At 52.9% G+C, this 24,062-nt stretch overlaps 1 protein-coding gene and 1 long non-coding RNA gene across 6 annotated transcripts; one reads left to right on the top strand and one right to left on the bottom strand.

Moving 5' to 3' along the window:
- Positions 1 to 854: 854 nt before the first annotated feature.
- LOC121144342 lies at positions 855 to 4,877 on the bottom strand. Its single transcript, XR_005881692.1, has 3 exons — positions 4,790 to 4,877; positions 4,245 to 4,295; positions 855 to 1,123 (listed from the first exon to the last, which is right to left on the bottom strand). It is a non-coding gene; the product is annotated as an uncharacterized LOC121144342 (long non-coding RNA).
- A 1,219-nt stretch (positions 4,878 to 6,096) lies between these two features.
- On the top strand, positions 6,097 to 23,534 carry LOC106022350. 5 transcript variants are annotated; one of them, XM_040758105.1, is made up of 5 exons: positions 6,097 to 6,317; positions 9,036 to 9,119; positions 10,055 to 10,166; positions 11,410 to 11,501; positions 23,037 to 23,534. In XM_040758105.1, the coding sequence occupies exons 1-5, from the start codon at positions 6,302 to 6,304 to the stop codon at positions 23,501 to 23,503; spliced, it is 771 nt and encodes a 256-aa protein (XP_040614039.1). In that variant the 5' UTR covers positions 6,097 to 6,301; the 3' UTR covers positions 23,504 to 23,534. The 5 variants fall into 5 exon arrangements, 2 of the variants coding, with proteins under 2 accessions (XP_040614039.1, XP_040614040.1); XM_040758106.1 differs by lacking the exon at positions 23,037 to 23,534 and adding an exon at positions 12,121 to 12,911; XR_001197350.3 differs by lacking the exon at positions 23,037 to 23,534 and adding an exon at positions 12,121 to 12,911 and having other exon boundaries at positions 6,100 to 6,317; positions 9,920 to 10,166; positions 11,366 to 11,501.
- The last annotated feature ends 528 nt before the right edge of the window (positions 23,535 to 24,062 follow it).

The raw sequence follows: 24,062 nt of genomic DNA, 5'->3' as shown, positions 1-24,062 counted from the left end.
CCTTACCACAATGTCTTGAATCCAAATGTACTGTCTGGTTGGCTCATGAGCCCAACCCGGTCCAGGGAGGAGGTAGGGAATGGCAGCCAGACCACAAAGACATATCAACAAAGGGCTGGGAACACGCTGGATAAAGACATAGGCCTCTCTCGCACGAGTGAGGTTTGGGGCAGGGGAGGGCAAGCCATGTGACCGAGTCATCTTTCCAGAAACAGGGTGGCATCTGAATTGCTAGCTGGGGGCTCTGGGTGTTGTGATCTGGCATCCCCTGTAAAGGCGCTGAGGAGACCCAAGCCCCATTGGAGGAGCCCTGAACATCCTCCGCATGGCTTTATCCCACTGTAGAGAGAAGCCTTTTTCTTGCCAGCCGCTTTGGTTTTTCCCCACCAGTCACCTGGGCTCTGCTGCGTTGTAGTCCCCAAATAACACACAAGACGCTGTATTAATTATGAAGCTGTTGGCCTTGCTTGTTTCTTACTGGCTAGCTCTGACTTAAGTATTTAACCCATCTAAGTATTTCTCTTACCAGACGGACATCTTACTTCTCTGGCGGGCTACATCTTGACTCCCTGTGTTTCTCCTCCCCAGAGTCCTCCTGGACTCCTAGTCCCACCTATCTTGCTTCCCTATTGGCCAACAGTGCTTTATTGACATATACACAGGACTTCCCCATCATCCCACTCTGGCCTTGCCACCTGCCTGGAACCTTCTCCGGGGCCGCCTTGCTCTCGGGAGAAAACGCACAGCTTACAGGCCCAGTCTCCTCACCTTCCACCCCACTGATGCCATAACCACGCTTCCTCCTCCCCCTTCCCCCCTTATCTTTTTGAAACCACCCTTCCCTTTGTCCCACCTTACTCCCGTCCTGCCGAATGTCTATTTGTCCTCTTGCATCCCGCACCTCCCCCAGGAAGCTTTCCCTCACCTTCTAGGATGGGCCCAACCTCTGCTGCGGGCTGTCACAGGCCTCGGGATTCTCTGGGATCATGGGACCGGCTCCTTCAGACTCAAGCCTCACCCAACACACAGTACACTGTCAGCAAAGGCTGCTGAGTGTATGTGTAGGGTCGCAGGCAGTGGGCACTCTGGACTCTGTGAGAGCTTCCGCTGCAGATCAGGTGGTCTGGAAAACAGAGACTAAGAAGAGCAAGGCTGTGTGTGGCCTGTTCCGGGCCCAAGCTTCATTCCACTTTCCTAACTTCACCGCCATAGAGTCCCAAAAGAAAGGATGAACTCATAGCCTCATATTTCCTTCTACCTCCCCTGCCAACACACACACACACACACACACACACACACACACACAAACACTGACCTGCACACCCCAGCCAAGGTGATCATCCCTGTGCCCTTTTAACCAGTCCAGTCCAGTCCAGATGCCCTCTTTCCTTGACTAGTCCCAGAGAGAACTTGCTCCCAGATGGAGCCTGTCCCATCCTTCCTTCCTTCCTCCCCTGTCTCTCAGCCTCCCTACTTCCTTCCTTCCTGCTCTTGCAGGGAAAGGTCCCAAGCTCTTAGGCAGGGCCCTCAGATCTAGCTGCCTGCACTTGGACACACGCTTTCTCTGCCAGCCAGCTCCCATGCTTTGCCCTACTGAGATGAAGGATCTGATCCAGGCCTCGGGTACCAGGAGAACACATAGCAGCAGAAAGCAAGGGTCCTCTTGCCCCTCCCTTCACCCTCAACCCTAGTAGACTAGAGGGCCTCTAGAGCTTACCCTGAAGACCTGGTAGGGCCTTGCCACCCTGCCTGGCAGCCGGCCATTGCTGAAAGCCTCTACAGTCTACCTGGTATAATCATGCCTCTCTCCTCTCTCACACATGCACAGAGAACATAGGTTTATTAAATAGAAGTAAGGAAAGCTCCCAAAAGTAGGTTGGGGTTTTTGTTTTTTGGGGTTTTTCATTTTGTTTTGTTTTTGGAGACAGAGTTTCTCTGTATTATTTTTGGAGGCTGTCCTGGAACTCGATCTGTAGACCAGGCTGGCCTCGAACTCAGAGATCCGCCTGCCTCTGCCTCCCAAGTGCTGGGATTAAAGGCCTGGGACACCAATGCCCAGCTGTAGGTCGGGTTTTGAGGGAGCAATACCACCTCTTGTATCTTTTTTTTTTTTTTGTATTGTTTTGGAGGCTGTCCTGGAACTAGCTCTGTAGACCAGGCTGGCCTCGAACTCAAAGAGATCCGTCCGCCTCTGCCTCCTAAGTGCTGGAATTAAAGGCATGCGCCACCAACGCCCGGCTCCTCTTGTATCTTAAATGCTTGCAAGACTAACTGCTACCACTGCTTTTATCATCCCCAAACTCCTCCTTCTGCCCCTCCTCCTTCCCTCTTCTTTCCTCCCTTTCCTCCTCCTCTTCTGATTTAACCTTTACAATGACCCTGGAGAGTAGGGGAATTTTTGTCCTCACTTAATTCATTTTATTGTATTAATTTTATTGTTGAGATAAGGTCTCAAATGACCCAGGATAGCCTTGAATTCATTACACAGCCAAGCAGGATCTTGAGCCTCTAAACACCCTGCCAAGATTTTGTGGCACTGAGAACCCAAAGCCCCGTGCACCCCAGTCTGCCAAAGGAGCTACTCACTCAGGAGGCAGAGGCCAGTGTATGATCTCTGTGATTTCAAGGCCAGCCTGGTCTACAAAGTGAATTCCTGATCTTCCAGGGCTACACAGTGAGACCCTGTCTCAAAAACAAAACAGGAAGGAAGGAAGGAAGGAAGGAAGGAAGGAAGGAAGGAAGGAAGAAAGGAAGGAGCACTTGGTGCTCTTCCAGAGGACCAGAGTTCAGTTAGTTCCAGAACCCACATCAGGTGCTCAAAACCAACTGTAATTATAGTTGCAGGGGATTGGGTGCCTTCTTCTGCCTCTGCAGTCACCTGCACACACACACACACACACACACACACACACACACACACACCTTTAAAAAACATAAATGAGGGCAAGGCAGTGGTGGCACATGCCTTTGATCCTAGCACTCAGGAGGCAGAGGCAGCTGGATCCCTGTGAGTTCGAGACCAGCCTGGTCTACAGAGTGAGTTCCAGGACAGCCTCCAAAGCCACAGAGAAACCCTGTCTGGAAAAAAAGAAAGGAAGGAGAGGAAGGGAGGGAGGGAGGGAGGAAGGAGTTTGCTCAAGCTCAAGCTCAAACCCCTACCAGACCAGTGTCACTGCCTCCCCGTGTCTCTTACTGATCCTAGAGCACTTCACAGGCTTGAATGTCTGTCTCCCAATCATGCAAAACATATTGGGGAGATGTTTCAAGAAACTCTATCCCAGCACTTAGGAGGCAGAGTCAGGTGGATCTCAGTGAGCTCTAGGCCAGCCTGGTCTACAAAGCGAGTTCCAGGACTGCCAGGACTGTTACACAAAGAAACCCCGTCTCAAAAAAAATTTTAAAAAAACCTCAATCACTATCTGTCAATGATGCCATGCCAGAAATAGACACAAGATCACAGCCCAATCTTAGTGAATCACCCGAACACAGCAGTCTGCAGAAACCTAGCCTGGTCCCTCCTGCTGGAGCTCTGTCCACATGCAAACAGGAGTCCATTTCTCTCGTTCACAGATGGGAGGAAATCTCATTTTGTGAGAGAAAGGGAGGATGACCTAACCCTTCAAAGACTGCTGAAGTTTGGAAAATAGGCAGGTGAAGAGGTAGCAACTCTGGGGAGCATCTCTGCTTCTCTGCCACCAGAGGGCGCGCGCTCCCTCTCAGAGCCCAAACCACCACGGCGTCTTCTGCGGGCCCGCAAAGGATGCCGCGTGGAGGATGCACCAACTTCGGGAAGAACCTCCCTGGGATGCAGCTCTACCCTGGGCATGGATTTTCAGTCTCGGTACAATAACACTTTGCCCCTTGGCTTTCCACTCTGGCCGCACCCCCACGCTGTGGCCTCCGGGCTGCCGTTTCGTGCGCCCCCTCCTGGTTATTGAGAGCACTACGGCCTGGCCGTTTGGAGGCTTCGGAGGGTGGACGTGAGGACAGAGGATGTTCAAAAGAAAATTTAGCTGTTATGGGCCAGGAAATACCTAATGGGGATATTCTGAACAGAGAGAGGTTGGAGTGGTCATCGCTAAGTGCTCTGACGTGAGTCCAGCAGGAAGGGTATGGGAACTGCATTGACCGTTCAGGTTATTGGACGCTTCATAGGAGAACGCTGAAGGACCAATCAGATAGGTACTGGGAGCACAATTAAGGGGCACTAATCCTAAAAAGGAAGGAGAGCACCGAGTAGTTACCTGATGGTGCTGTGGATCCCTGGGTGACCATTTGAAAGCAAGCCGTCGACCCTAGGGGCATATTGAGCACACCTCGTAAAGATGGAGATACATAGCATAGGAGCTGGGGGTGCAAACCCACAGCAGGAAGCAATAAGTGGGTTTAGGGACATTGCTAAGAGGGTGAAGAGGATCATAACATGCACCGGGGACATGGGCAGCCTCTGTGCGTGGTGGAAACCGCGCTTGACACTGGGTGGCTTGGGCCATCTCTGAACTTGTTCAGGATGGTACTTCCCCACCGTGTTTCAGTGGCCCTCTCCAGCCTGAGTCATTGTGCCATCAGGATTTAGACCAAATTTATCCCTCAAGAGGCTCCGGCCCTGACCAAAACCTGTCCATGATTTCCCAGTTTGCTTGGATTGGTGGGGGGGCAGGGGACCCGCTGCATTTGGCCAGAGGACAGAGTCTCCTTTTTCTGCTTTCCCCAGACACAGAGGGAAGTAAAGGCAGGTCAGCCTTTCATTCCCAGAAAAATACGGAGCCCCCTCCTCAGCCCCTCCTACCAGGCTTTGGCCTTCTGGCCCAGCTTGCTGGCTGCTGGGCCGGGAGGGGCTGCCAGGCTCGGCCTCCTGCCCACTGCGGGGCGCCGGGGGAGGGCGGCGTGAGGCTCGAGATGCCGCGTTGCCATGGAGACGCTGCCGCATCCTGACTGCTCCTGGCAACGGGGTCCCGCAGCCAGGCAGGCGCTCGGCGGGGACCCTAGGGAGCGGGCGCGCCAGGCTGCCCACGGCGCCGCCAGACCCCCGGGACACGAATCCGGCTCCCCCCCCACATACACACACAAACACCCCTCACTACCGCTCCCAGGGGCACACACATGTACATGAGCGCCCCAGCTGCAACAGCCCAGGCGGAACTGCAGCCCAAGCCCTCCCTGCAGCCCCCACTCATTAATTCAGCAAACATTTGCCGACCGTCTCAGTGCCAGGCGCGAGCTGGCCACTGCGGCTGCAGCGACGAGTCACACCGGGACGCCGCACCGCCCCCGCCCCCATCTCAGCCCGCAGGGGTAGGCAGACACAGAAACGCTGCGATCAATAAATACTGTGACCCCCCAACAGCAGCCACCGTCGACTGTGTGCTAAACCTATCTCAGACAAGGGTCCAGCAGGGGTTTTGGATTGGGTTGGATTTTTTGGGTTTTTTTGTTTTGTTTTTTGTTTTTTGGTTTTTTTTTTTGTTTTGGTTTTTTTTTGCTTTTCCTTTTCTTGTGACCGTTGAGAATCCCTGCCCCCCTCCCTTCTTTTTTTAACAGATGAGGAAACCAAGGCCCAGGAGGGCATGTTTATTCTCCCGAGGCCACACAGCATGAAACAGAGCAGGCCTTCTAATCTGAACCTTACCCACTTCCGGCTGTGTCTCCAAGAGCGTAACCAAAAAGGACCCGTCTCAGTCGGTGAGACATCAGGGACACAGATCTAGCCCTGGGTCTTAGAGAAAATGCAAACCTACCAGGCGGAGCAAGAGACAAGCTGTCTAGGCTGAAAGAGCAACTCTTTGCAAAAGCGATAGAGAGTTTCAGCTAATAGGCTGCAGGGTTAGGGAGAGCGAGGACGGGGAATGTGGTTAGACAGCCAAGTCTGGCAGGGCGGTGGTGGCAGAAGCAAGCGGAGTTCGAGGCCAGCCTGATCTACAGAGTGAGCTCCAGGACAGCCGGGGCTACACAGAGAAACACTTGTTTCGTAGGGGCGGGGGGGGGGGAGCGGGAGCGGAGGCCGAGAACGCAAGCCTGAAGAGCTGGGCGGTGTAGCTCAGTGGGTTAGGGCGTTGACCTTGCGCGCATACAAGGCTTCAAGATTCGATCTCCATGCCGCGGGGGCCTGGAGTGGGGTGGGGTTGGCATCTGTTAAACCCACGCCAAGGGAGCTAGACTCCATTCCTAGCGGAGCTGGGAGAGTGTGAGCACGGGAGGGCATGCGCCGGCTGTTGCTCTGGCAACCACCTGGAAGGGTCAAAGCAGGAAGAGGACTGAGACTAGAGAGCACGCTGTGGCCGAGTCTCCCCGGCCAATTTCAATGAGAAAGGAAGGAGGTAATATGTCCTCCTTACTCTCCCCAGCAAACACCATTCTGTCTGACTCAGGAACTTAGAGACTGCGCCCCAGAGCTTCAAGTATAAGTAAGGCTCAGGGAATGCCAGGTCTCAGAGAAGGTAAGGAAAAACACACAGAAACATCCTTTAGGAGGACGTGAGGAAGTACCCGGGCTAGACCCCTATAAGGACTTCCAAAGAGAATCCGTCTAGAGAGAATCAGAGACAGGGAGAGTGTGTCTCATCCCAGCAAGAACAGAGCTCCTGCAGCCCTCTCTCTGAAGAGACACAGCACCCAGGCCCCCAGCCTCCCTCCTCCCGAGGTTAGCCTAATTTTTTCCCTTCCTTGGATTCAGGTCATTGCTCCCTGTCCTCTCTCTCCCAGGCGCCTCGGAATGTGACTAATTCCCTCCCTTCATTTACGGGTCCTGTTACCTGGGAGGTATTTATAGCCTGGCAGCCTGTCTCCCTCTCCAGCGACTCAGCCGCTCTCCCCCAGGCCATCTCTTCCCCTGGCTCGGCCATCTTTGCCTCCCTTTCTCAAGCCCTCCCTCCCTGCAATCCTCCTGCAGGGGCTGGCTTGGGAGGGACCAGGACCTTTTGGAACCCTGGGAGACAATCTCTCAGTGATGAGACCCCTCCATTCTTGAGCACCCCTGACACCCTGGGGCTGGAGAAGGGGGACTATTGCTGGCCTCTCTGCAACCTCAACACGCAGTCCGATACTTAAACTAATAACAGGTAACAACCATCGGGTGTTTACTACCAGCTGTTATTACTACCCTCGGTTTGCAGTTGGAAAACTGAGCCCGGAAAGGGCCACATGACCTTGTCCAGAGCTTAGAGCTGTGCAACTCTCCAGGACCCACCCTCCCTAAACCCTGCCTGGTGTGTGTGTGGGGTGAACTAGCCGGAAAACAGGCGAGGTGGGGGCGAGGCCCGACCAGGGTGCCCGACCAAAACCCAAGCCACACATTCCCCTGGCCACCTGCCACTTTTTCATCTGCCCTCAGACTGTCAGGAAACAGCATAAGAAAAGAGGCCACTGGGTTCCCAGACACTGCCTGTCACACCATGGCCCTGCTCCCAGGCAAGAGTCACTGAGGAGCAGAGATAGAGGCATGGACCTGTAATCAAGGACAGAGAAGGGGGTTCTATGTCCATGGGTCCTGGGAAACTACAGCAGGAAAGAAGGAAATTAGACCCCGTGGGGGACTTACGGGCAGTTCCCATGTCATAGCTGCACCACTGGCCCCCAAGACCCCTTCACACGCACACCAGGAAGCCCGAGCCCAAGAGGTAGACATACCAGCTCGACTAGGCCCAGAGTCTCTGACTATAAATTCAGCAATGTTGGTAAAATAGATTACTAGGAGGCCAAAAATAGAGCAGACGGTTAAGTGCAGATGTCAGCTTTGTGACTGGCAAAGGCCTTCACCTGAGACTCGATTTTCCCACCTGCAAATGGGCAGACATCACATCTCACTCCCAAGAGGGTTGAAGGGCAGGCAAAAGCTAGCACCTGCGCAGCACTTGGGAGGCAGAGGCAGGAGGATCTCTGTGAGTTCGAGGCCAGCCTGCTCTACAGAGCGAGTTCCAGGACAGCCTCCAAAACAATACAGAGAAACCCTGTCTTGAAAAACCAAAAAATAAAAATAAAAATAAAATAAAACTAGCACCTGGCATGTGAGGGGTTGCATAACTGGGGACTCTGGGGATTTCTCACTATGCCAGATTTATGTTGTGCTAGAGATCAAACCCAAGGCTTTGTGCTAAAAGCACTCTACCAACTGAGCTACATCCCGTCCTTTTATTTTTTATTTTTTGTCTTTTTTAAAAATGTGGAGAGGAGGATTCAAGATAGAGTTTTTCTGTGTACCCATGGGTGTCCTGGAAATTGCTCTGTAGACCAGGCACCAGGCCCCCCTAGAACTCAGAGATCTGGCTGCCTCTGTCGTTGGCATGGTGGAATTTAAGGTGTGCACCACCACACCCTACTCATTTTCTTTTTGAGATTTTAATTTTATTGTGTGTGTGTGTGTGTGTGTGTGTGTGTGTGTGTGTGTGTGTTTGCCTCTGCACCACATGCATGCAGTACCAGAAAGGGCCAAAAGGGGGAGATCTATCCTCCTAGAGTTACAAATGGTTGTCAGTCCACCTGCGGGTACTAGGAATTGGACGTGGGTTCCCTGGAAGAGCAGCCAGTGCTCTTCACCATCTATCTCTCCAGGCCCTGTCTTGCTTTCTGAGACAGGTTTCACTAGGCAGCCCAGACTGTCCTCAAACTGTAGGAGAGCCTCCTTCCTTAGCTGGGATTACAGGTGTGCCCCACCACCCCCACACAGCGGGGTTTCCTATCCTATCTTCTCTAAGAGCCGAGCGCAGGCCCCTGCTGTGGGGAATGAGCACCCACTGCCTTCATCATCATTTCCACATTCCCACTGTGCTCTCTGTGGCTATAGCGCCATTTCGCACACCCAGCCAAGCTTTGTGCTCGCTTGAGGGAGCCACCCCTGCTCGGTGCCGCGGGGTCCAATTAGGAGCCCTATCGGGAGGCCGCGTCGGATCCGACACCCTATTCTGTACCCGCTTGAGCTACCTCTACCTCTCACCATGAGGCGTCAGGAGGCAGCCAGCAGCAAAATTCCCAAGTCATTCTGATGTCTGAACCTGGCAGAGTCAGGTCCTGCTGCAGCTGAACCAGCCATCTTTTTCCAGGGCAACGGCACAGAGCACTTCCGGGTTACACCAGCCTGGCTGTCACAGCAGCACCAGCAGACACACTGGGGAGGGTCCCTGCAGGTAGGCCGGCCCCTGGGGTGACTAAAAGGGGTGAATGCAGGCCTCCCCTTCCGCCCCTGGGGGAAAAAGGAAATCCAGGTCATTACAGGTACAGGATATAAACTTGGAGAGGTCCCATCAGTTGGCAGAGGTCTCCCAACACTCAGGAGGCCCGTACAGGCAATGCCTGCTTAGATGCCCATAGATCCTGTTTTTTCGTTTGTTTGGTTGGTTGGTTGGTTGGTTGGTTTTACGAGACAGGGTTTCTCTGTATTGTTTTGGAGGCTGTCGGTCCAGCCTGGCCTCGAACTCACAGAGATCCGCATGCCTCTACCTCCCGAGTGCTGGGATTAAAGGCGTGCGCCACCACCACCCGGCAGATCCTGGTTCTTACCCTGATAGCACAGGCAGAACCAGGCTTAAGTAGTGAGTATGGAAGCAGTCAGCCACTCTGTCCACTGCTGACTGGCTGAGAGCAGTCAGGAGGCACCGTCAATGGGTCCCGGAGCAGGACTGGGTATCACCAGCCTTAAATCTTCTGTGTGACCCGGGGCAAGGTCTAGCCTCTTTCTGAGCCTCAGTTTACCCAGACTTCCTAATGGAAACCCTGCTCTCCACCCTCTCCCTATCAGATCTGTGTAGGGCCTCTGTGGGCTACCAACAGAAGAGAGACAGGGTCTGTGCCCACACCAACCATGCTCTCCCCACCCATGGGCACACAGGGTCCTCGTTGAAGAAACACGGTGTATACAAATAATTAAACGGAAGAATTGGAGTGATTAGGGCAGATGATTATTGTCAAATTATGATTTATCTTGTAGTGGAATTAGTATTCCCCCAAAGGGCCCGGCGTGGCGCTGCGCCCGCCACGGCCCGTGATTAATCGCCGTCTCCAGAAGGTCACCTCCAGCCACTGCAGATTAACTCAGTGGGGAAACTTCTTTCCGTAATTCAAGCTGTTGTTCCCACAACCTGTCATCCGCCTTGGAAAAGGACGATTTCGTCAGGGAGCCCGGGGCGGGGGCTGGCCCGCTCCCCAGCCCCTCCCGGCTGCAGACATGATATATGGTGCGTCCCGACACGGGTGACCGCGAGGGGGGGAGCGGCGTCAGCCGTGGGGTAGGCAGCGGGAGGCAGGAGTGGGGGAGAGGTGGGGGGAGCTCCGGCAAGCACAAGTAGGCTGTGAGGGGAGAGCGCGCGGGCGGTGGCAATTAGGAAGAAAATTGGATTTTTCAGCGTCCAGAGGCAGCTGCGATCTGCGGTGTGCAATGCAGTCAGCAACCACCCCCCCCACCTCCATCCTTCCAAACACACAGGCACCCAGCTCCAGCAGGCAGACTCCCGAGGAGGAGGGAATGGAGAATTGGGGGCACCGGACCTCTTCTATAAAGACTGGCGACACAGAGCCAGTCCTGAGCAGGGCAGAGAATTGCCTGTCCTCCCTCCCCTCTGCGGACTGTGCCACCTGGAGCATGAAATCCGAGCAGAGCAGGCGCAGGCTGGACTGAGGAGGCCCTGCGTGGGCAGACCTGGCAAGCTTGAGGCTGGGCGTTGCAGAGCCCCCCAGCGGTCAGAAGGGATCTTTGGAGGGGGAACATCTCACCTGGGCACCAAAATCAAGCCTGCATCCCAACCAGAGACGCTGACAAAGCCTAGGCCCATGTCACCTGGGGCTCCTGGGACACCTAGGTTAGGCAGCCTAACTCAACATGGCCATTGCCCTCTCTCTTCTGCATAAAGAATGGAGATCCAATCCCCCTCTCCTCCTCCTCCCCAACTCCAGCCTCTACCCACCCTTGGCTCCCTGAGTAGAGGGAGATAACCAGAAATCCTACCCCTAGCCGGGCGTTGGTGGCGCACGCCTTTAATCCCAGCACTCGGGAGGCAGAGGCAGGCGGATCTCTGTGAGTTCGAGGCCAGCCTGGTCTACAGAGTGAGTTCCGGGACAGCCTCCAAAACAATACAGAGAAACCCTGTCTCGAAAAACCAAAAAAAAAAAAAAAAAAAAGAAAGAAAGAAATCCTACCCCTCCCCCTGGAGGTGAGGCTGAAGCAGGGTGATTTCCTGCTGCCCTGGGGCTCACCAGCCCTGGCTTCCCAGCACCCTCAGGATTACCTCCAATATCCTCAGGGCATTGTCCTCTGGAGGGGGTATCCAGCCGCCCTGCCCCTGCTTTTCCTCCCCACCTCTAGAAACACTAGCCCTCCGGTATTCTTTAGGCCTCCGGGCTTCTAACAAGCACTCTAAAACGTACTTTCTATCCCCAGCCGGGCGAAGTTCTATTCTCTTTCCAGCTCATTTAACCCCACAGGAGAGAAGGCGGCGATCTGAGCACTTGGATCACCCTTACAGCAGCAGCCATGCTCTCTCCAGGCCTCGCCTACCACGCCCCCAGCGTTCCAGGTGAGCCTACATCTTCCTCCTCGGTCCCTGGAAAACCCACTCAGCCTGGGGAGAGTGGCTCTGCTCCCCCTGGAGCCGTTTGGTCTCCATTCCCCAATCCTCCACCACAGTGCACTTGCCAGAGCTCTGAACTGAAGGCAGGGCAGGGAGACAGGACAGAGGTAGGACCCCCTTGCTGGCAGCCCCATCCTCCAAGCCTAGAGGCCGCTCAGATAAGAACAGAAAGCATGCATTGTGTACACTGTGGTTTGCTCAGAACATTCTAGGGCCCGAGACATTTAGAACTGTAAAGACCCAGCATTATTTGAGAAGGAAAAAAGAAAAAAAATCTATTTTCAAGGGTGGCGGTGGGGGAAACAACACTCTGAAAAAGAAAAAATCGTTGGGACCCAAAGCTAGCATTTTCTTGGAGGGAAAAAGGGGGCCTTCTCTGTCCTTTCTGGGAGCCGCCTCTGCCGGCGCGTCTGATAAGGCTGCCCTCAGAGTCTGGGTGACAGTGACAAACACTCCCATCCAGACTCTTTAGATTGCACGTAGCATTCAAGACACCCTTTGCTGCATTCGTGCAGTTTTCTGGGGGCCAGCTGAAACTCCCTCTCTCCCCCTCCCAATTTTACAGATGGGGCAGCACACCATGGGGCTGGTGACAACATCTAGAAACAGTAGAGATGGCCGGAGAGCCAGAGGAGGGGGAGTCCAGGCTTACTCCCCACTAAGCCTAATCTGTGAAGGGACAGGATCTCCACACAAGCAGCTCTGAAACCTTCACACCTCCCCCTATCCCCAAAACCCAGAAGGGTGTGGAAATGCCTTGGTTCCTTCCAGTCCTGTTCAGGCCCCAGGGCAAGCCAACCTTGTTTTCTCATCTGCAGTGGGCTGTGAAACCTCAATGTGTGTGTGTGTGTGTGTGTGTGTGTGTGTGTGTGTGTGTGTGTGTGTGTGTGAGACACCCACACTCCACCGTGGAGCCACACCCCTACCGTGTTCTGTTTGCTTATTTGAGATAGGGTCTCCTGTAGCCCAGGCTGGCCTCCCACACCTGAGCATCAGCCATTGATGGGATATGATTATAGGCATGGGCCACCATTCCTGCTGTGGGGCTGGGTTTTTTGTTACCCCACCTCCCCACCCCCAGACAGGTTGTCTCTGTGTAACAGCCCTGGCTGTCCTGGAACTCTCTTTGTAGGCCAGGCTGTCCTCGAACTCAGTGATCCACTGTGATCCACTTGCCTCTGTTTCCTAAATGGCAAATGCTGAGATAAAACCCTGCCCGAGGCGCGCGTGGGGGAGATGGGGCGTGGTTTTGGTTTTTCGAGACAGGGTTTTTCTGTGTAGCCTGGCTGTCCTGGAGCTCACAATGAAGACCAGGCTGGTCTAGAACTCAGAGATTCTCCTCCCTCTATCTCCTGAGTGCTGGGATTAAAGGCATGCACACCCACCGCCCTTGTGGGGCTGCTTTTTTTTGTTGTTGTTGGTTTGTTTTTTGTTTGTTTTTAATCGTGTGCATGACGCGGCTAACTTCTGAGGTTCCCGGATCTCATAGCTTCACTCTCTCCCAGAGGAAACTGAGTCAAGGCATAGCTTCCACCAGGCAGGGGACCTCACCAGATGAACTATCCTGAAAACCTCACCCCTCTTCCAGAACCCTTCATTGGTTCCTGCCAGTCCAACACAGCCCAAACACGTAACCAGCCAGTTCTTCCCAGTTTCTGAACTACAGTCTGCTGGCTCCTGCCTCCCTGCCTTTTGACCAAGCTGACACCTTGGCTTAGAATGCTATTTCTGGGCTACCTCCACGTTGGTAATCACACTCTTGCACCGGTAATGCCCTCCGGGTCATTCTCTCCAGCCATCCGTCCCTCCCCCCCCAAGACCACGCCGCCGTCCAGCCATCCCACGCGGCTCTCTGAGCCCCCTCCCGGGGGTGGAGCGGGTCGCAAGGCTGGTGCCGGGAGCTGGGAAACACTGCTCGACAAACCCCCCCCGTCCCCCTCCCCGCCGCACTCCCGCCAGCGCCCGCCGCGGCCCGGCTTTGATCCCGCGGCCTCCGAGCCGCAAACCTGATTGGCATCGAATTACGGCGCGCGGCGGAGGGAGATAATGGCGGGAGGCGCGGCAGACATGAAAGAGGGGGGGCGCAGCGGCAGTCCGGGCCGTTGTTAATGACCCAATAAAAAGCAAGATGGGGGGAGAGAGAGCCCGCCCTCCATCTCCGCCCCCAGGACCGCGGCCGGTGCACACAAAGCCGTCGCCGACTCGGAAATTACCGCGGCGGCTCAGCGTAGCGCAGCGTGACCGGAGGAGTGGGGGGCGGCTCACCTGGAGGCGCGGGAGCCTGCGGCAGACCCCGCACATGCAGCCCGCGCCTTGCAATTGGTTTTGCCTTATGGGTGTTTTTGCATTTATTATGAGTCCTACACACACATACACCACCACCATACAATATTTTGTCGTTGTCCCTTTTGATATGAGATCTCTTGCATCATCCCAAGGTTGGCTTCGAACTCAGTGTACAACTGAGGTTGGCTTTGAACATGTTCCTCTAAAGTCCACCTCCCAAATTCTGGGATTACAGGCATTCACCACCTTGCCTGCTTTGTTTTGTTTTGTTATTTTGTTTCAATAGGAAGCTAAACCAGGTGGTGGTGGCACACACCTTTAATCCCAGCACTCCGGAGGCTGAGACAGACAAATCTTCTGAGTTCGAGGCCAGCCTGGTCTACAGAGCGAGTTCCAGGACAGTCAGGGCTACGCAGAGAAAACCCTGTCTCAAAAATAAAAACCTGACCTGAACAAGGGGGAGCTCTTGGACATCAGACTGATGGCTGAGAGGCCAGCATGGGACTGATCCAGACCCCCTGAATGTGGGTGTCAGTGAGGAGGCCTCCGCAATCTATGGGGCCTTGGGTAGTAGATCAGTACTTCTCCCTGGCGTACAAATGGACTTTGGGTGCCCATCCCACATTGAGGGATGCTGTCTCAGCCTGGACACATGGGGGAGGGCCTAGGCCCTGCCCTGGATGAAATGACAGATTCTGGACACCCCCATGGAGGGCCTCACCCTCCCTGGGAAGTGGAGTGGGGATTGGGTGGGGAAGGCGGGGGGGGGGGGATGGGATTGACATGTGAAGCAAGCTTGTTTCTAATTTAAATTTTAAAAAAATTTTTAAAAAGGAAACTAAATATTTTTTTCCTCGTTACTGAGGGATTTTGGTTGGTTTTGTTTTGTTGTTTTTTTTTTTGCCCCCTTAAATGTTTTTGCCCAACCAATTGCAGGCTGTCAGTCATATACCATGTCTTTAGTCACACATTCAGTATTACATATATATGTACATCACATACACAGTCACAGATACAGAGGCCACATGTGTCACACACCTAAAGGCACCTCCAAAGTGGACACGACCCCATCCAAGCATAGATGCCTATACGAAGACACACTCCCAGAAGCAGGGCAGAGACTCACGTGTCACACAGGCCATGCAGGGAGGCAGACATTGACCCCACGGGTGAGCACAAACCTATACACAGGAACAAGCACAGATGTGCACTGTACCCACTTACAAACACCCCGGCCTAGGGTTCACAAACTACCGTTCTCTCCCGGTCTCCAAGATTCTCAATACACCCTCAAGGTCACCCATTTCACAGCTTCACACACTGCAGAGATGAAAGGGTGTCCCTGGGCCACAGAGCCCAGAAAAGTCTTGCTGATCCCGAATTTGGCAATGAAAAGGGCTGCCTTTAATCCAGGAGACTGGGCAGATGGCTCAAGAAGTCAGAATAGCGGTTTTAATCATCTGTAAAAAATGGGGATCCATTCCTTCTCCATAGGGATTGTCTGAGGCTCATCAGGAGGTGGGGGGACACTGATGACATCACATGGACTCCATCAGGCTCAGTTCCGACCCCTACACACACACACACACACACACACACACACACACACACACAACATGTATATGCATAAACACACTCACGGTCATACACACATTTCTCTTAGCTCCCAGCCTCTTTACTGATGGAGAGGTCCCTCACTAATGTACCCTGAAATCCTTGTGCTATGGTCTAACTCCTGTTCTGAGAAGAGAGTCAGGCCTGGCTTCAAAAATGCAGATCCCTGAGCAGGCAGAATGGGGCCCTGTTGTGGAATCAGAAGATCAGAGGTCCGCTTGGTCTACGTAGAGAGTTCCAGGACAGCCAAGGCTACATAGTAAGATCCTGTCTGTATAAACAAATGAGGAAACTTTTATTTATTTGCATCTGCCTGCATGCGTGAAAATGTCTGCGAATACATATGGGTGTGTGGGTACCCAAAGAGGCCAGAAGAGGGCGTTGGGTCCCCTAGAGCTGGAGTAACAGGCTGAGCCACCCCAAGCATGTGGGCTAAGAACCAAACTCTGGTCCTCTGCAAGAGCAACAAGCACACTTCACAGCTAACTACCTCTCCAGTCCCTCAGCTCCACTTCAGTTTTCATTCCATTGTATGAGGATGGGCGTTTTGCAGTACATGGATGTGTGTGTCCCTCTTGTGTGCTGGGCCCTCGGAGGCCAGACGAGGGTGTCAGATACCCTGGGACTCAAGCTACAAGACAGTTGTGAGCTGCCCTGTGGGTGCTGAGAATTGAACACCATTCCTCTAGAAGAACAACCAGTGTTCTTTCTTAACCGCTGAAACATCTCTCCAGTCTTTCCTCCCCCCCATTTTTTGAGACAGTTTCACTTAGCTCAGGTGGTCCTAAAATTTGATATGTAATCATGCATGACCTTGAACTTCTCTGGTCCTGTGGCCTGTACTCTAGTCTCCCTCACCCCTTTTCTTGCCAATGTCACACTGTGCAGCACATCAAGTTGGCATCTAACTCGAGACCCTCCCTTACCTCAGGCTTTAGAATACTGAGATTACAAGCAAGAAGTACACTGTGCCTAGCTGCCAGCACCATCTTGAACCAGGTGTTTGCCCTTGGGCAAGGATGCGGCCTCTCTGGGCATCCGTTACCTTCACTGGCAAGTGGGTTAAACAGCAGCGGCGCCCCAACACAAGAGGCCACACTGGAAGGGATGAAATGTCTCTCTGCTGAGCTATGGAGCTGTGGCTAATAATGTCTGCCCATGTTGGAATCAGAGGTGAAATATCAGGTGGTGTACACACACACACACACACACTCACTCACACACACACATACACACACACACACACGAGAGAGAGAGAGAGAGAGAGAGAGAGAGAGAGAGAGAGAGAGAGAGAGAGAGAGAGAGAACACATCAGTCTCCCTGCAATTCTTCAGGTGGAAAAGGACACTTTATGAGCCAAAACTTAGGACCTAATTAATTCAGTTAATCACAGGCCCAGTCACACTAGCCGTGAGGACAGCTGAGAGAGGAGGTCACAATCTGCTCTCGGTTCTTAAAAAGGATGGGAGGCAGGAAATGAGGTTCTTAGTGGCTTTCCCCTCTAAACTCAGGCTTCCCTATCCCCTGTTAACCAAAGCCTACACTCCAATCCCAGCTCCCTGGTGAAGCCCCTTCTCATGTCTAAATCCAATTTCTCTGCAGCGGCTGAGGCAGCACAGGGATTCTGCAGTCAGAGTCCTGTTTATTCCTAGCCAGGCAGGTTAGAAAAGCTGTGATTGGTCTTCAAATGGCCAGGTTCTGTGACACTGGGTTTGATGGTGGCAGTGGGGTGGGCGGATTGAGCCATAACTTTCGGGGGAAGTCGGGAATGAAGGAAGGGCCTGGTGGAAAAAAAAAAAGGCTCCCTCCAAAGGGACTTATATATGTGACCCTGTTAGTGGGGAGTGGCATGGCCTAAGACTCTCACTAGGGCTATAGAGGGAGGGGTTTAGCCACACTGCTGAGTTATAAATCACCCTGGACTCAATTAGAGCCTGTGAAAGGTTGTGCACACCCAGCAGAAAGCGATGCTTGGCGGGCAGCCAGTTCCCTGAGGGGGGCAGGGGCAGTGCTAGTGTGTGCCTGTGTGTGTGTGCACGATTGTGTGTGTGTGTGTGCCTACTGTGCAAATACTCTTGTGTGTCGTCATCTGTGTTGACGTGTGTATGTACTGGCTCGCATCTGTCTCTTGAATACATGTGTGGAGTGGTGTATATGCCTGTGGGTTCCTGCATGTCCTGTGTGATTGTTGTGGGCTAGGTTTTTATTGCACCCCTTTGTACCTATCTGTGGTGTGTGTGTGTGTGTGTGTGTGTGTGTGTGTGTGTGTGTGTGTGTGTGTGTGTGTGTGTGTGTAGCTATAGGACAGTTGCCTGTCTTTGTGCCTGTGTGCACATGAATATGAACATGTAGGTAGCCATTTCTTCCACTTCATCTCTGTGCATGACTCCTGCCTGTGATCCCCCCAAATGTATTTGTGTTTGAGCCTGCATCTGTGCCAGGTAGTAAGTTGATTTGGGGTGTTTGTTTTTGTTTGTTTGAGACAGGGTGTCTCTCTACAGCCCTGGCTGTCCTGGAACTCACTATATATGGAATTCTTGGAGATCCACCTGCTTCTGCCTCCAGAGTCCTGGAATTAAAGGTGTGCACCATCACCCCCTGGCTAGTAAATTAATCTGAATGTATGGGACGGAGAGAATTGCTGTTCTTGGGAGAGAGGAGCTCTGAATTTAGGGGGAGGCAGAAATGGAAAGAGACACAAATAGATGAAATTCGGAGCAGACAAAGAAAAAGTAAGAGCCGGTGAAAGCTAACAGGAAATGACTATGACAGATAGAGGAACTGCTCCTTCCAAACTGGTGGGAGAGGGGGAACATTGGGGCAGTTTATAGAGCCCCTGAAAGTGATTACCTCCATCCTCTGGGTAGGAGGCTGGACACCAGCCTTGCCTTGGCGGGGCATGGTCAGGAAACATCCTTGGGGTTCATCCCTCCATCCCTCATCACGATGGGGATGAGCCACCACTGGTACAATCCAGTCTCATCCCCTTTTGCAGATATGGAAACTGAGATTCACTGACTTGTTCCCAGTTAGTAACTAGTAGGGACAGATTCTGAACCTGGGTCTGTCCAATTCCAAAGATCTTATCAGGTTGCTGTGTTCACCCAGCACAGAGTAGGTGTCAATGAAATGTTTAATTTGGCAACAGCAGAAACTGGAGACCTGTGAGCTACTCCGTGGAAAATGGCAGCCCCTGCTCCCCTCCCAGAATAGAGGTGCTGCCCAGGGCCCCAGAGAAGCTTCAGGGTGAGGTTTTCCCTGAGTCCAGGCTGGACCCTACCTGGATGTCACCCAACTAAGAGACACATTAATTTTTCTCTGTATCTAGATTATGTCCCTATTGATCCACATCTACCCAAGTCCTAGACAAAAGATTTTCAGATCTTCCTGTTTGTCAAGTGATTGGAGTTCTCAGCAGGATTCCCCCATGGACAACAGCTGGGTAGGCACTATTAATTAGGAGCGAGTTAGTGGGTCCCTGGCTCAGTTCCCCCTTGTGATGGCATTTTTTTGAGGAGTGTGGGGGTGGTGGATATGAACTACTTAATCCTTGCAAGGCCTCAAGAAGCCAACTTTGAGCTACAAGGATGGCTCGGCCATTAAGAGCACTTAATGTTCTTGAAGGAGATCCGAGTTTGGTTCACAGCGCCCACATCAGATGGCTCATAACACATGTAACTCAAGCTCCAGAGGACCAAATCTCTAGTCTGGCCTCAGCAGGTACACGCACACATACGTGCATACTCATGCATGCATTCATTTACATAATGAAAAATAGAGCTGGAGAGGTGGTTCAGTGGTCACAAGCACTTGCTGCTCTTGGAGGGGACCTAGGTTCAGTTTCCAGAATCCAGAGGGCAGTTTACAACTGGCTATAAATCCAGTATAAAGGGATTAGACACTATCTGGCCTCCAGGGGCACTAGGCACTCCAATGGCTTACATACACCCAGCAGGAAAAAATATTCATTCACATAAATATGAATAAAACATTTTTGATTGCTTTTAGACTCGTTTCTCTGTTTCCAGACTGGCCTCAAACTCAGATATCTGCCTGCCTCTACCTCCCAAGTGCTGGGAACAAAGGCATTCACTACAATGCCTGACTCAATAAAATCTTAAAAATAAGACGGGCGTTTGTGGCACATGCCTTTAATCCCCAGCACTCAGGAGGCAGAGGCAGGTGGATCTCTGTGATTTCGAAGCCAGTCTGGTCTACAGAGTGAGTTCCAGGACAGTCTCCAAAACAATACAGAGAAACTCTGTCTCGAAAAACAAAACAAAAATAATAATCTTAAAAACAGATAAATAAAATGAATCTCAGAAAGGAAATCAAGAGAAAGACTGTAGAAATGGCTCAGCAGTTATGAGCACTTTTAAGAAGTTTTCTTAAAGGGGCCCTAAGTCCAGTTCCACATTGGGTGGCTCACAACAGCCAGTAACTCCAGTGCTAGGGAATCTGACTCCCCCTTCTGGCCTCCAAGAGTACCCACATGCATGTGAACATGCACACACAGAGAGACACATATATCAATAAAAAAGAAAAAGACTTTTTAAATTTTTTTATTCATTTTTTATTTCATGTGCATTGGTGTCTTGCCTGCCTACATATATGTGTGAGAGTGTCAGGTCCCCTGGAATTGGAGTTACAGACAGTTGTGAGCTGCCATGTGGGTGCTGGGAATTGAACCCCAGTCCTCTGGAAGAGCAGTCAATACTTTTTTGTTGTTGTTGTTGTTTTGTTTTTCAAGACAGGGTTTCTCTGTATTGTTTTGGAGCCTGTCCTGGAACTCGCTCTGTAGACCAGGATGGCCTCAAACTCACAGAGAACAGCCTGCCTCTGCCTCCCGAGTGCTGGGATTAAAGGCATGTGCCACTAACGCCTGACTGCAGTCAGTACTCTTAACTGCTGAGCCATCTCTCCAGCACCCAAGAAAAAAGGTTCTTAATGTCATTTTTTTAAACAAAGAACAAGGAGCTGGAGAGATGACTCATGGGTTAAGAACAATGACTATTCTCCCAGAGGACCAGGGTTCAACTCCCAGCACCCACATGACAGCTAACTACCATCTGTAACTTCAAGATCTGACACCCTCACACAGACACACATGCAGGTAAAACACCAACGCACATAAAATAAAAAAATGGATAAATTACAAAGAACAAAAAGCATAGCCTCAGCTGTGGCTCTTTGCCCCAGATTCAAAAATCTGTCCTCCATCCAGGATGAAAGGCAAACCCAGCAAGAGCTACAGCCTTCATCTCTCCTGCTCCAGACACTTAGGACAATCGGGGTCCTTCTTCCTCTTCGGAGGCTCTTCCAGAGCCACCGTCCCTTCAGTGGCCATGGGGACACTGGGTCTCCAGGGCAGCCTCCAGAAGGAAACCCTGCTGTGGGCCCATCTTCACCCTACTCTCTGTGGGCCCCACATCTGGAACCATTTCAAGCAGGAGAGGCAGAGGAGCTGCCCTTCCTTTGATGCTGGGGTATGGGAAAGGGTCGTGCCCCTGGGGGGTGTGGTGAGAGGTCACAATGCGTGGATGGCATCCCTCCTGAGGCTAGGGAAGGAGGTGTGGGAGGGGCAGGCTGGGACGGGGCTGGGGGTAGGGCCAATGGAGACACAGGCAAACGCAGAAGGATGAAGATGGCCAGCACTGTTCCCCTGAAGACAGACATCTAGGCTTCCTCTTGCTAAGCCTCAGTGCCCCATTACCTAAATAGGAAAGATCCATGGAGAAGGTCTTGCAGGAGGGGGCTGGGTCTTTTTGTTTTTGTTTTTTTGGTGGGTTGTTGATGTTGTTTTCAAGACAGGGTTTCTCTGTATAACCCTAATGCTGGCTGTCCTGGAACTCGCTCTGTGTAGACTAGGCTGGCCTCAAACTAAGAGATCTCCCAAGCGCTGGGATTAAAGATATGGGCCACCAGCCGGGCGTTGGTGGCGCACGCCTTTAATCCCAGCACTCGGGAGGCAGAGGCAGGCGGATCGCTGTGAGTTCGAGGCCAGCCTGGTCTACAAAGTGAGTTCCAGGACAGCCAGGAGGCTTCCAAAACAATGCAGAGAAACCCTGTCTCGAAAAACCAAAAAAAAAAAAAAAAAAAGATATGGGCCACCACAGCCGAACTTTGTTTTATCAAGAAATTGTCTTGCTGTGTTTCCGTGCAATCCAGGCTGGCTTGGAACTGACTATGTAGTCCAGGATGGGTTCAAACTCATGACAATCCTATCGAGGACTCTTGAGTGCTAGGATCAGGCAGAATATGGCAGTTCAGTACTTGGGAATCCAGCACTTGGGAAGGGGAGGCAGGAGAATCAGGAAGGATCAGGCTGCCCTTGGCAATACAATCAATTTTTAAAAAAAGGACATTAAGATGTTCAGTGGTGTGCCAGGTGTACACCTCTAATCTCTGTGACTTTGAGGCCAGCCTGGTCTACAGAGTGAGTTCCAGGACAGCCAGAGTCAAACACTGAGAAACCCTGTCTGGAAAAAAAAATAATTCAATGGTAAAAGCACTTGTGGCCAGTCTTGACAACAAGAGTGCAGTCTTCAGAACGTAATGTAAGGAGAGAGCTCACTCCTACATGTTGTTCCCTAACCTCCATACATGCACCATGCATGGTACATGCACGCATGCACATAAGTAAATAAAAATTTAAGATGACATTTCCACACGGGGGCCAGCCAACATCCCAGTAAAGCTCAGGTCGGAACAGCAGCTGCTGCTGCTGTCATTACTATCACCTTAAAAATTCTATCACATTAAAAATAACTGTTTCAAGTCCAGGAGGTGGTGGCATAGTCAGCACTCGGGGGGGGCAGACCGACACAGGCAGATCTCTGAGTTCGAGTCTAGCCTGGTCTACAGAGCCATTTCCAGAACAGCCGCCACAGGGCTACACAAAGAAACCCTGTCTCAAACAAACAAAAACAAACAAGCAAGCAAAAAAACAAAACAAAAAAAATGTTTAAACAGCACCAAAGCTGCCGTTCAGCTGTGGGGTCCAGGTGAACACACCTGCATTCATCGTAAACCGTGGAACCAAACACTGACACAGGCGAGGGCAGGATGGGGAAGGGCTGGACAAGTCGGGAAGAAACTCCCACAGGAAGTAAGGGCGGCGGGGGGGGGGGTGCTGCCTGCCCTTTGGACGTGAGAGAGCCTGACAAAATAGGAGTGTGGGCTGGGGAGAGGGTGTTCCGGGGATCAGACAAGCTTAACTAAGCCCTGGAGACAGAAGGATGCCCCACAGGCCTGGAGAGGGGGTGAGGGGGGAGGGGCGTAAGGGGCAAGGCCGAGCAGGGGAAGGGAAGAAGAGCTCCAGGGGGCCTGACTTAACTGGGGCGGTGAATGCAGCAGAGCCTAACGACTCCTTCTAGAGTCGGACTCTACCCTGAGGACCTCCCTGCCCCGCCTAACACTGCATCCCAGTCCACGCTCCCAGGTACCGCAGGGGCTCCTGGTACCCACTCCTACCTAGCGCGCCCCACCCCACCCCAAGCTCGGAGAAATCAGGTGGCTGTCGCCTCCTCTGTTTATTCCTTGCTCCCCCACCCCACTCCCCCCCGCTTTTTTTTTTTCCAGGAGACGATAATTATTCAGATCAGCCTGGTGATTTACTCGGCAATCAGAGCCGCTCGATGCGGTGGCCGCGGAGCCGAGACAGACGAGCATCGCCAAGGAGGATGAGACCGGGGAGGGGGGGTGACACACTCAGCCACCTCCCTCCGGCTCGCCCGCCCGGCCTTTGTTCTCTTAGAGGTCTGCACCCGCGCTGCTGGCCCACGGTGGAGGCGCCCAGCCGTGCACGGACACAGCAGCGACCTCGGGGGCTGGAGAGCCAAGTGTACAACACACGCGTGCGCCTCGGGGAGGGGCTGTGGGGGCACGTGCTGGATACGCTCGTCTGTGTGTGTAAGGGGAAGGCGACGGAGCACACCAGCGGGAGGGGGGGTACCACTGTCCGGTGTGCAACCGCGATGTGTGCACCTGCTTACCCCACCAGGCCGCCTGGGCACGGGTGTTGCTGCAGGCTTGTTTTATTTTTTTAATAATAATAATAATAAAAAGAAGTGCGATGGACAGGCGACCACGTGCACGTATTCGAGGCACACACAGGGGAGAAGACGGCGGTCGAGGCTCCTGTGGTGCAACCGTCTGAGAAGACCCATAAGACGGACGGGGCGAGCCAAAGGTTCCAGCTCATTCTCTCTGACCGCTTGTGCTCCAGCCGGCAGGGCCCAGGGGTTTGATGAGCTCAGAGCTTGGTCAGCGGTGGGGCCCAGAGGTCACTTGACGGGGGGGTAGGGGGGACGCGGCTGTGTTCCAAGACGGAGGGTGTACACGCGTGTACCAAGGTGCGCGCGCGCGCACGCCGGTGTCCGCAGACCTTCGCCGCCTCCCGTCTGCGGTGACGGTGACCTCATTACCGCCTCCGCAAGGCCCCTTGAAATCCCTGCGCCTCCGCATTTGGCTGCTCCAAAGTGATGGGAACGGCCTGCGCTTCCTGATCAATCGCTTAAAATTCAGGGTCGGCTCGCTCGCGCTAGAGGGCTGCCTGCCAGCCCCGCGCGGTGCGCTCTGCCCGCCTCCCCCCCCACCCCAGCCCCC

This window comes from Mesocricetus auratus, unplaced genomic scaffold (assembly GCF_017639785.1).
Source record: "Mesocricetus auratus isolate SY011 unplaced genomic scaffold, BCM_Maur_2.0 Super-Scaffold_100015, whole genome shotgun sequence".
Lineage (NCBI taxonomy): Eukaryota > Metazoa > Chordata > Mammalia > Rodentia > Cricetidae > Mesocricetus > Mesocricetus auratus.
The sequence above is the reverse complement of the archived record's forward strand: the minus strand, read 5'-3'. Positions and strand labels throughout refer to the sequence as shown.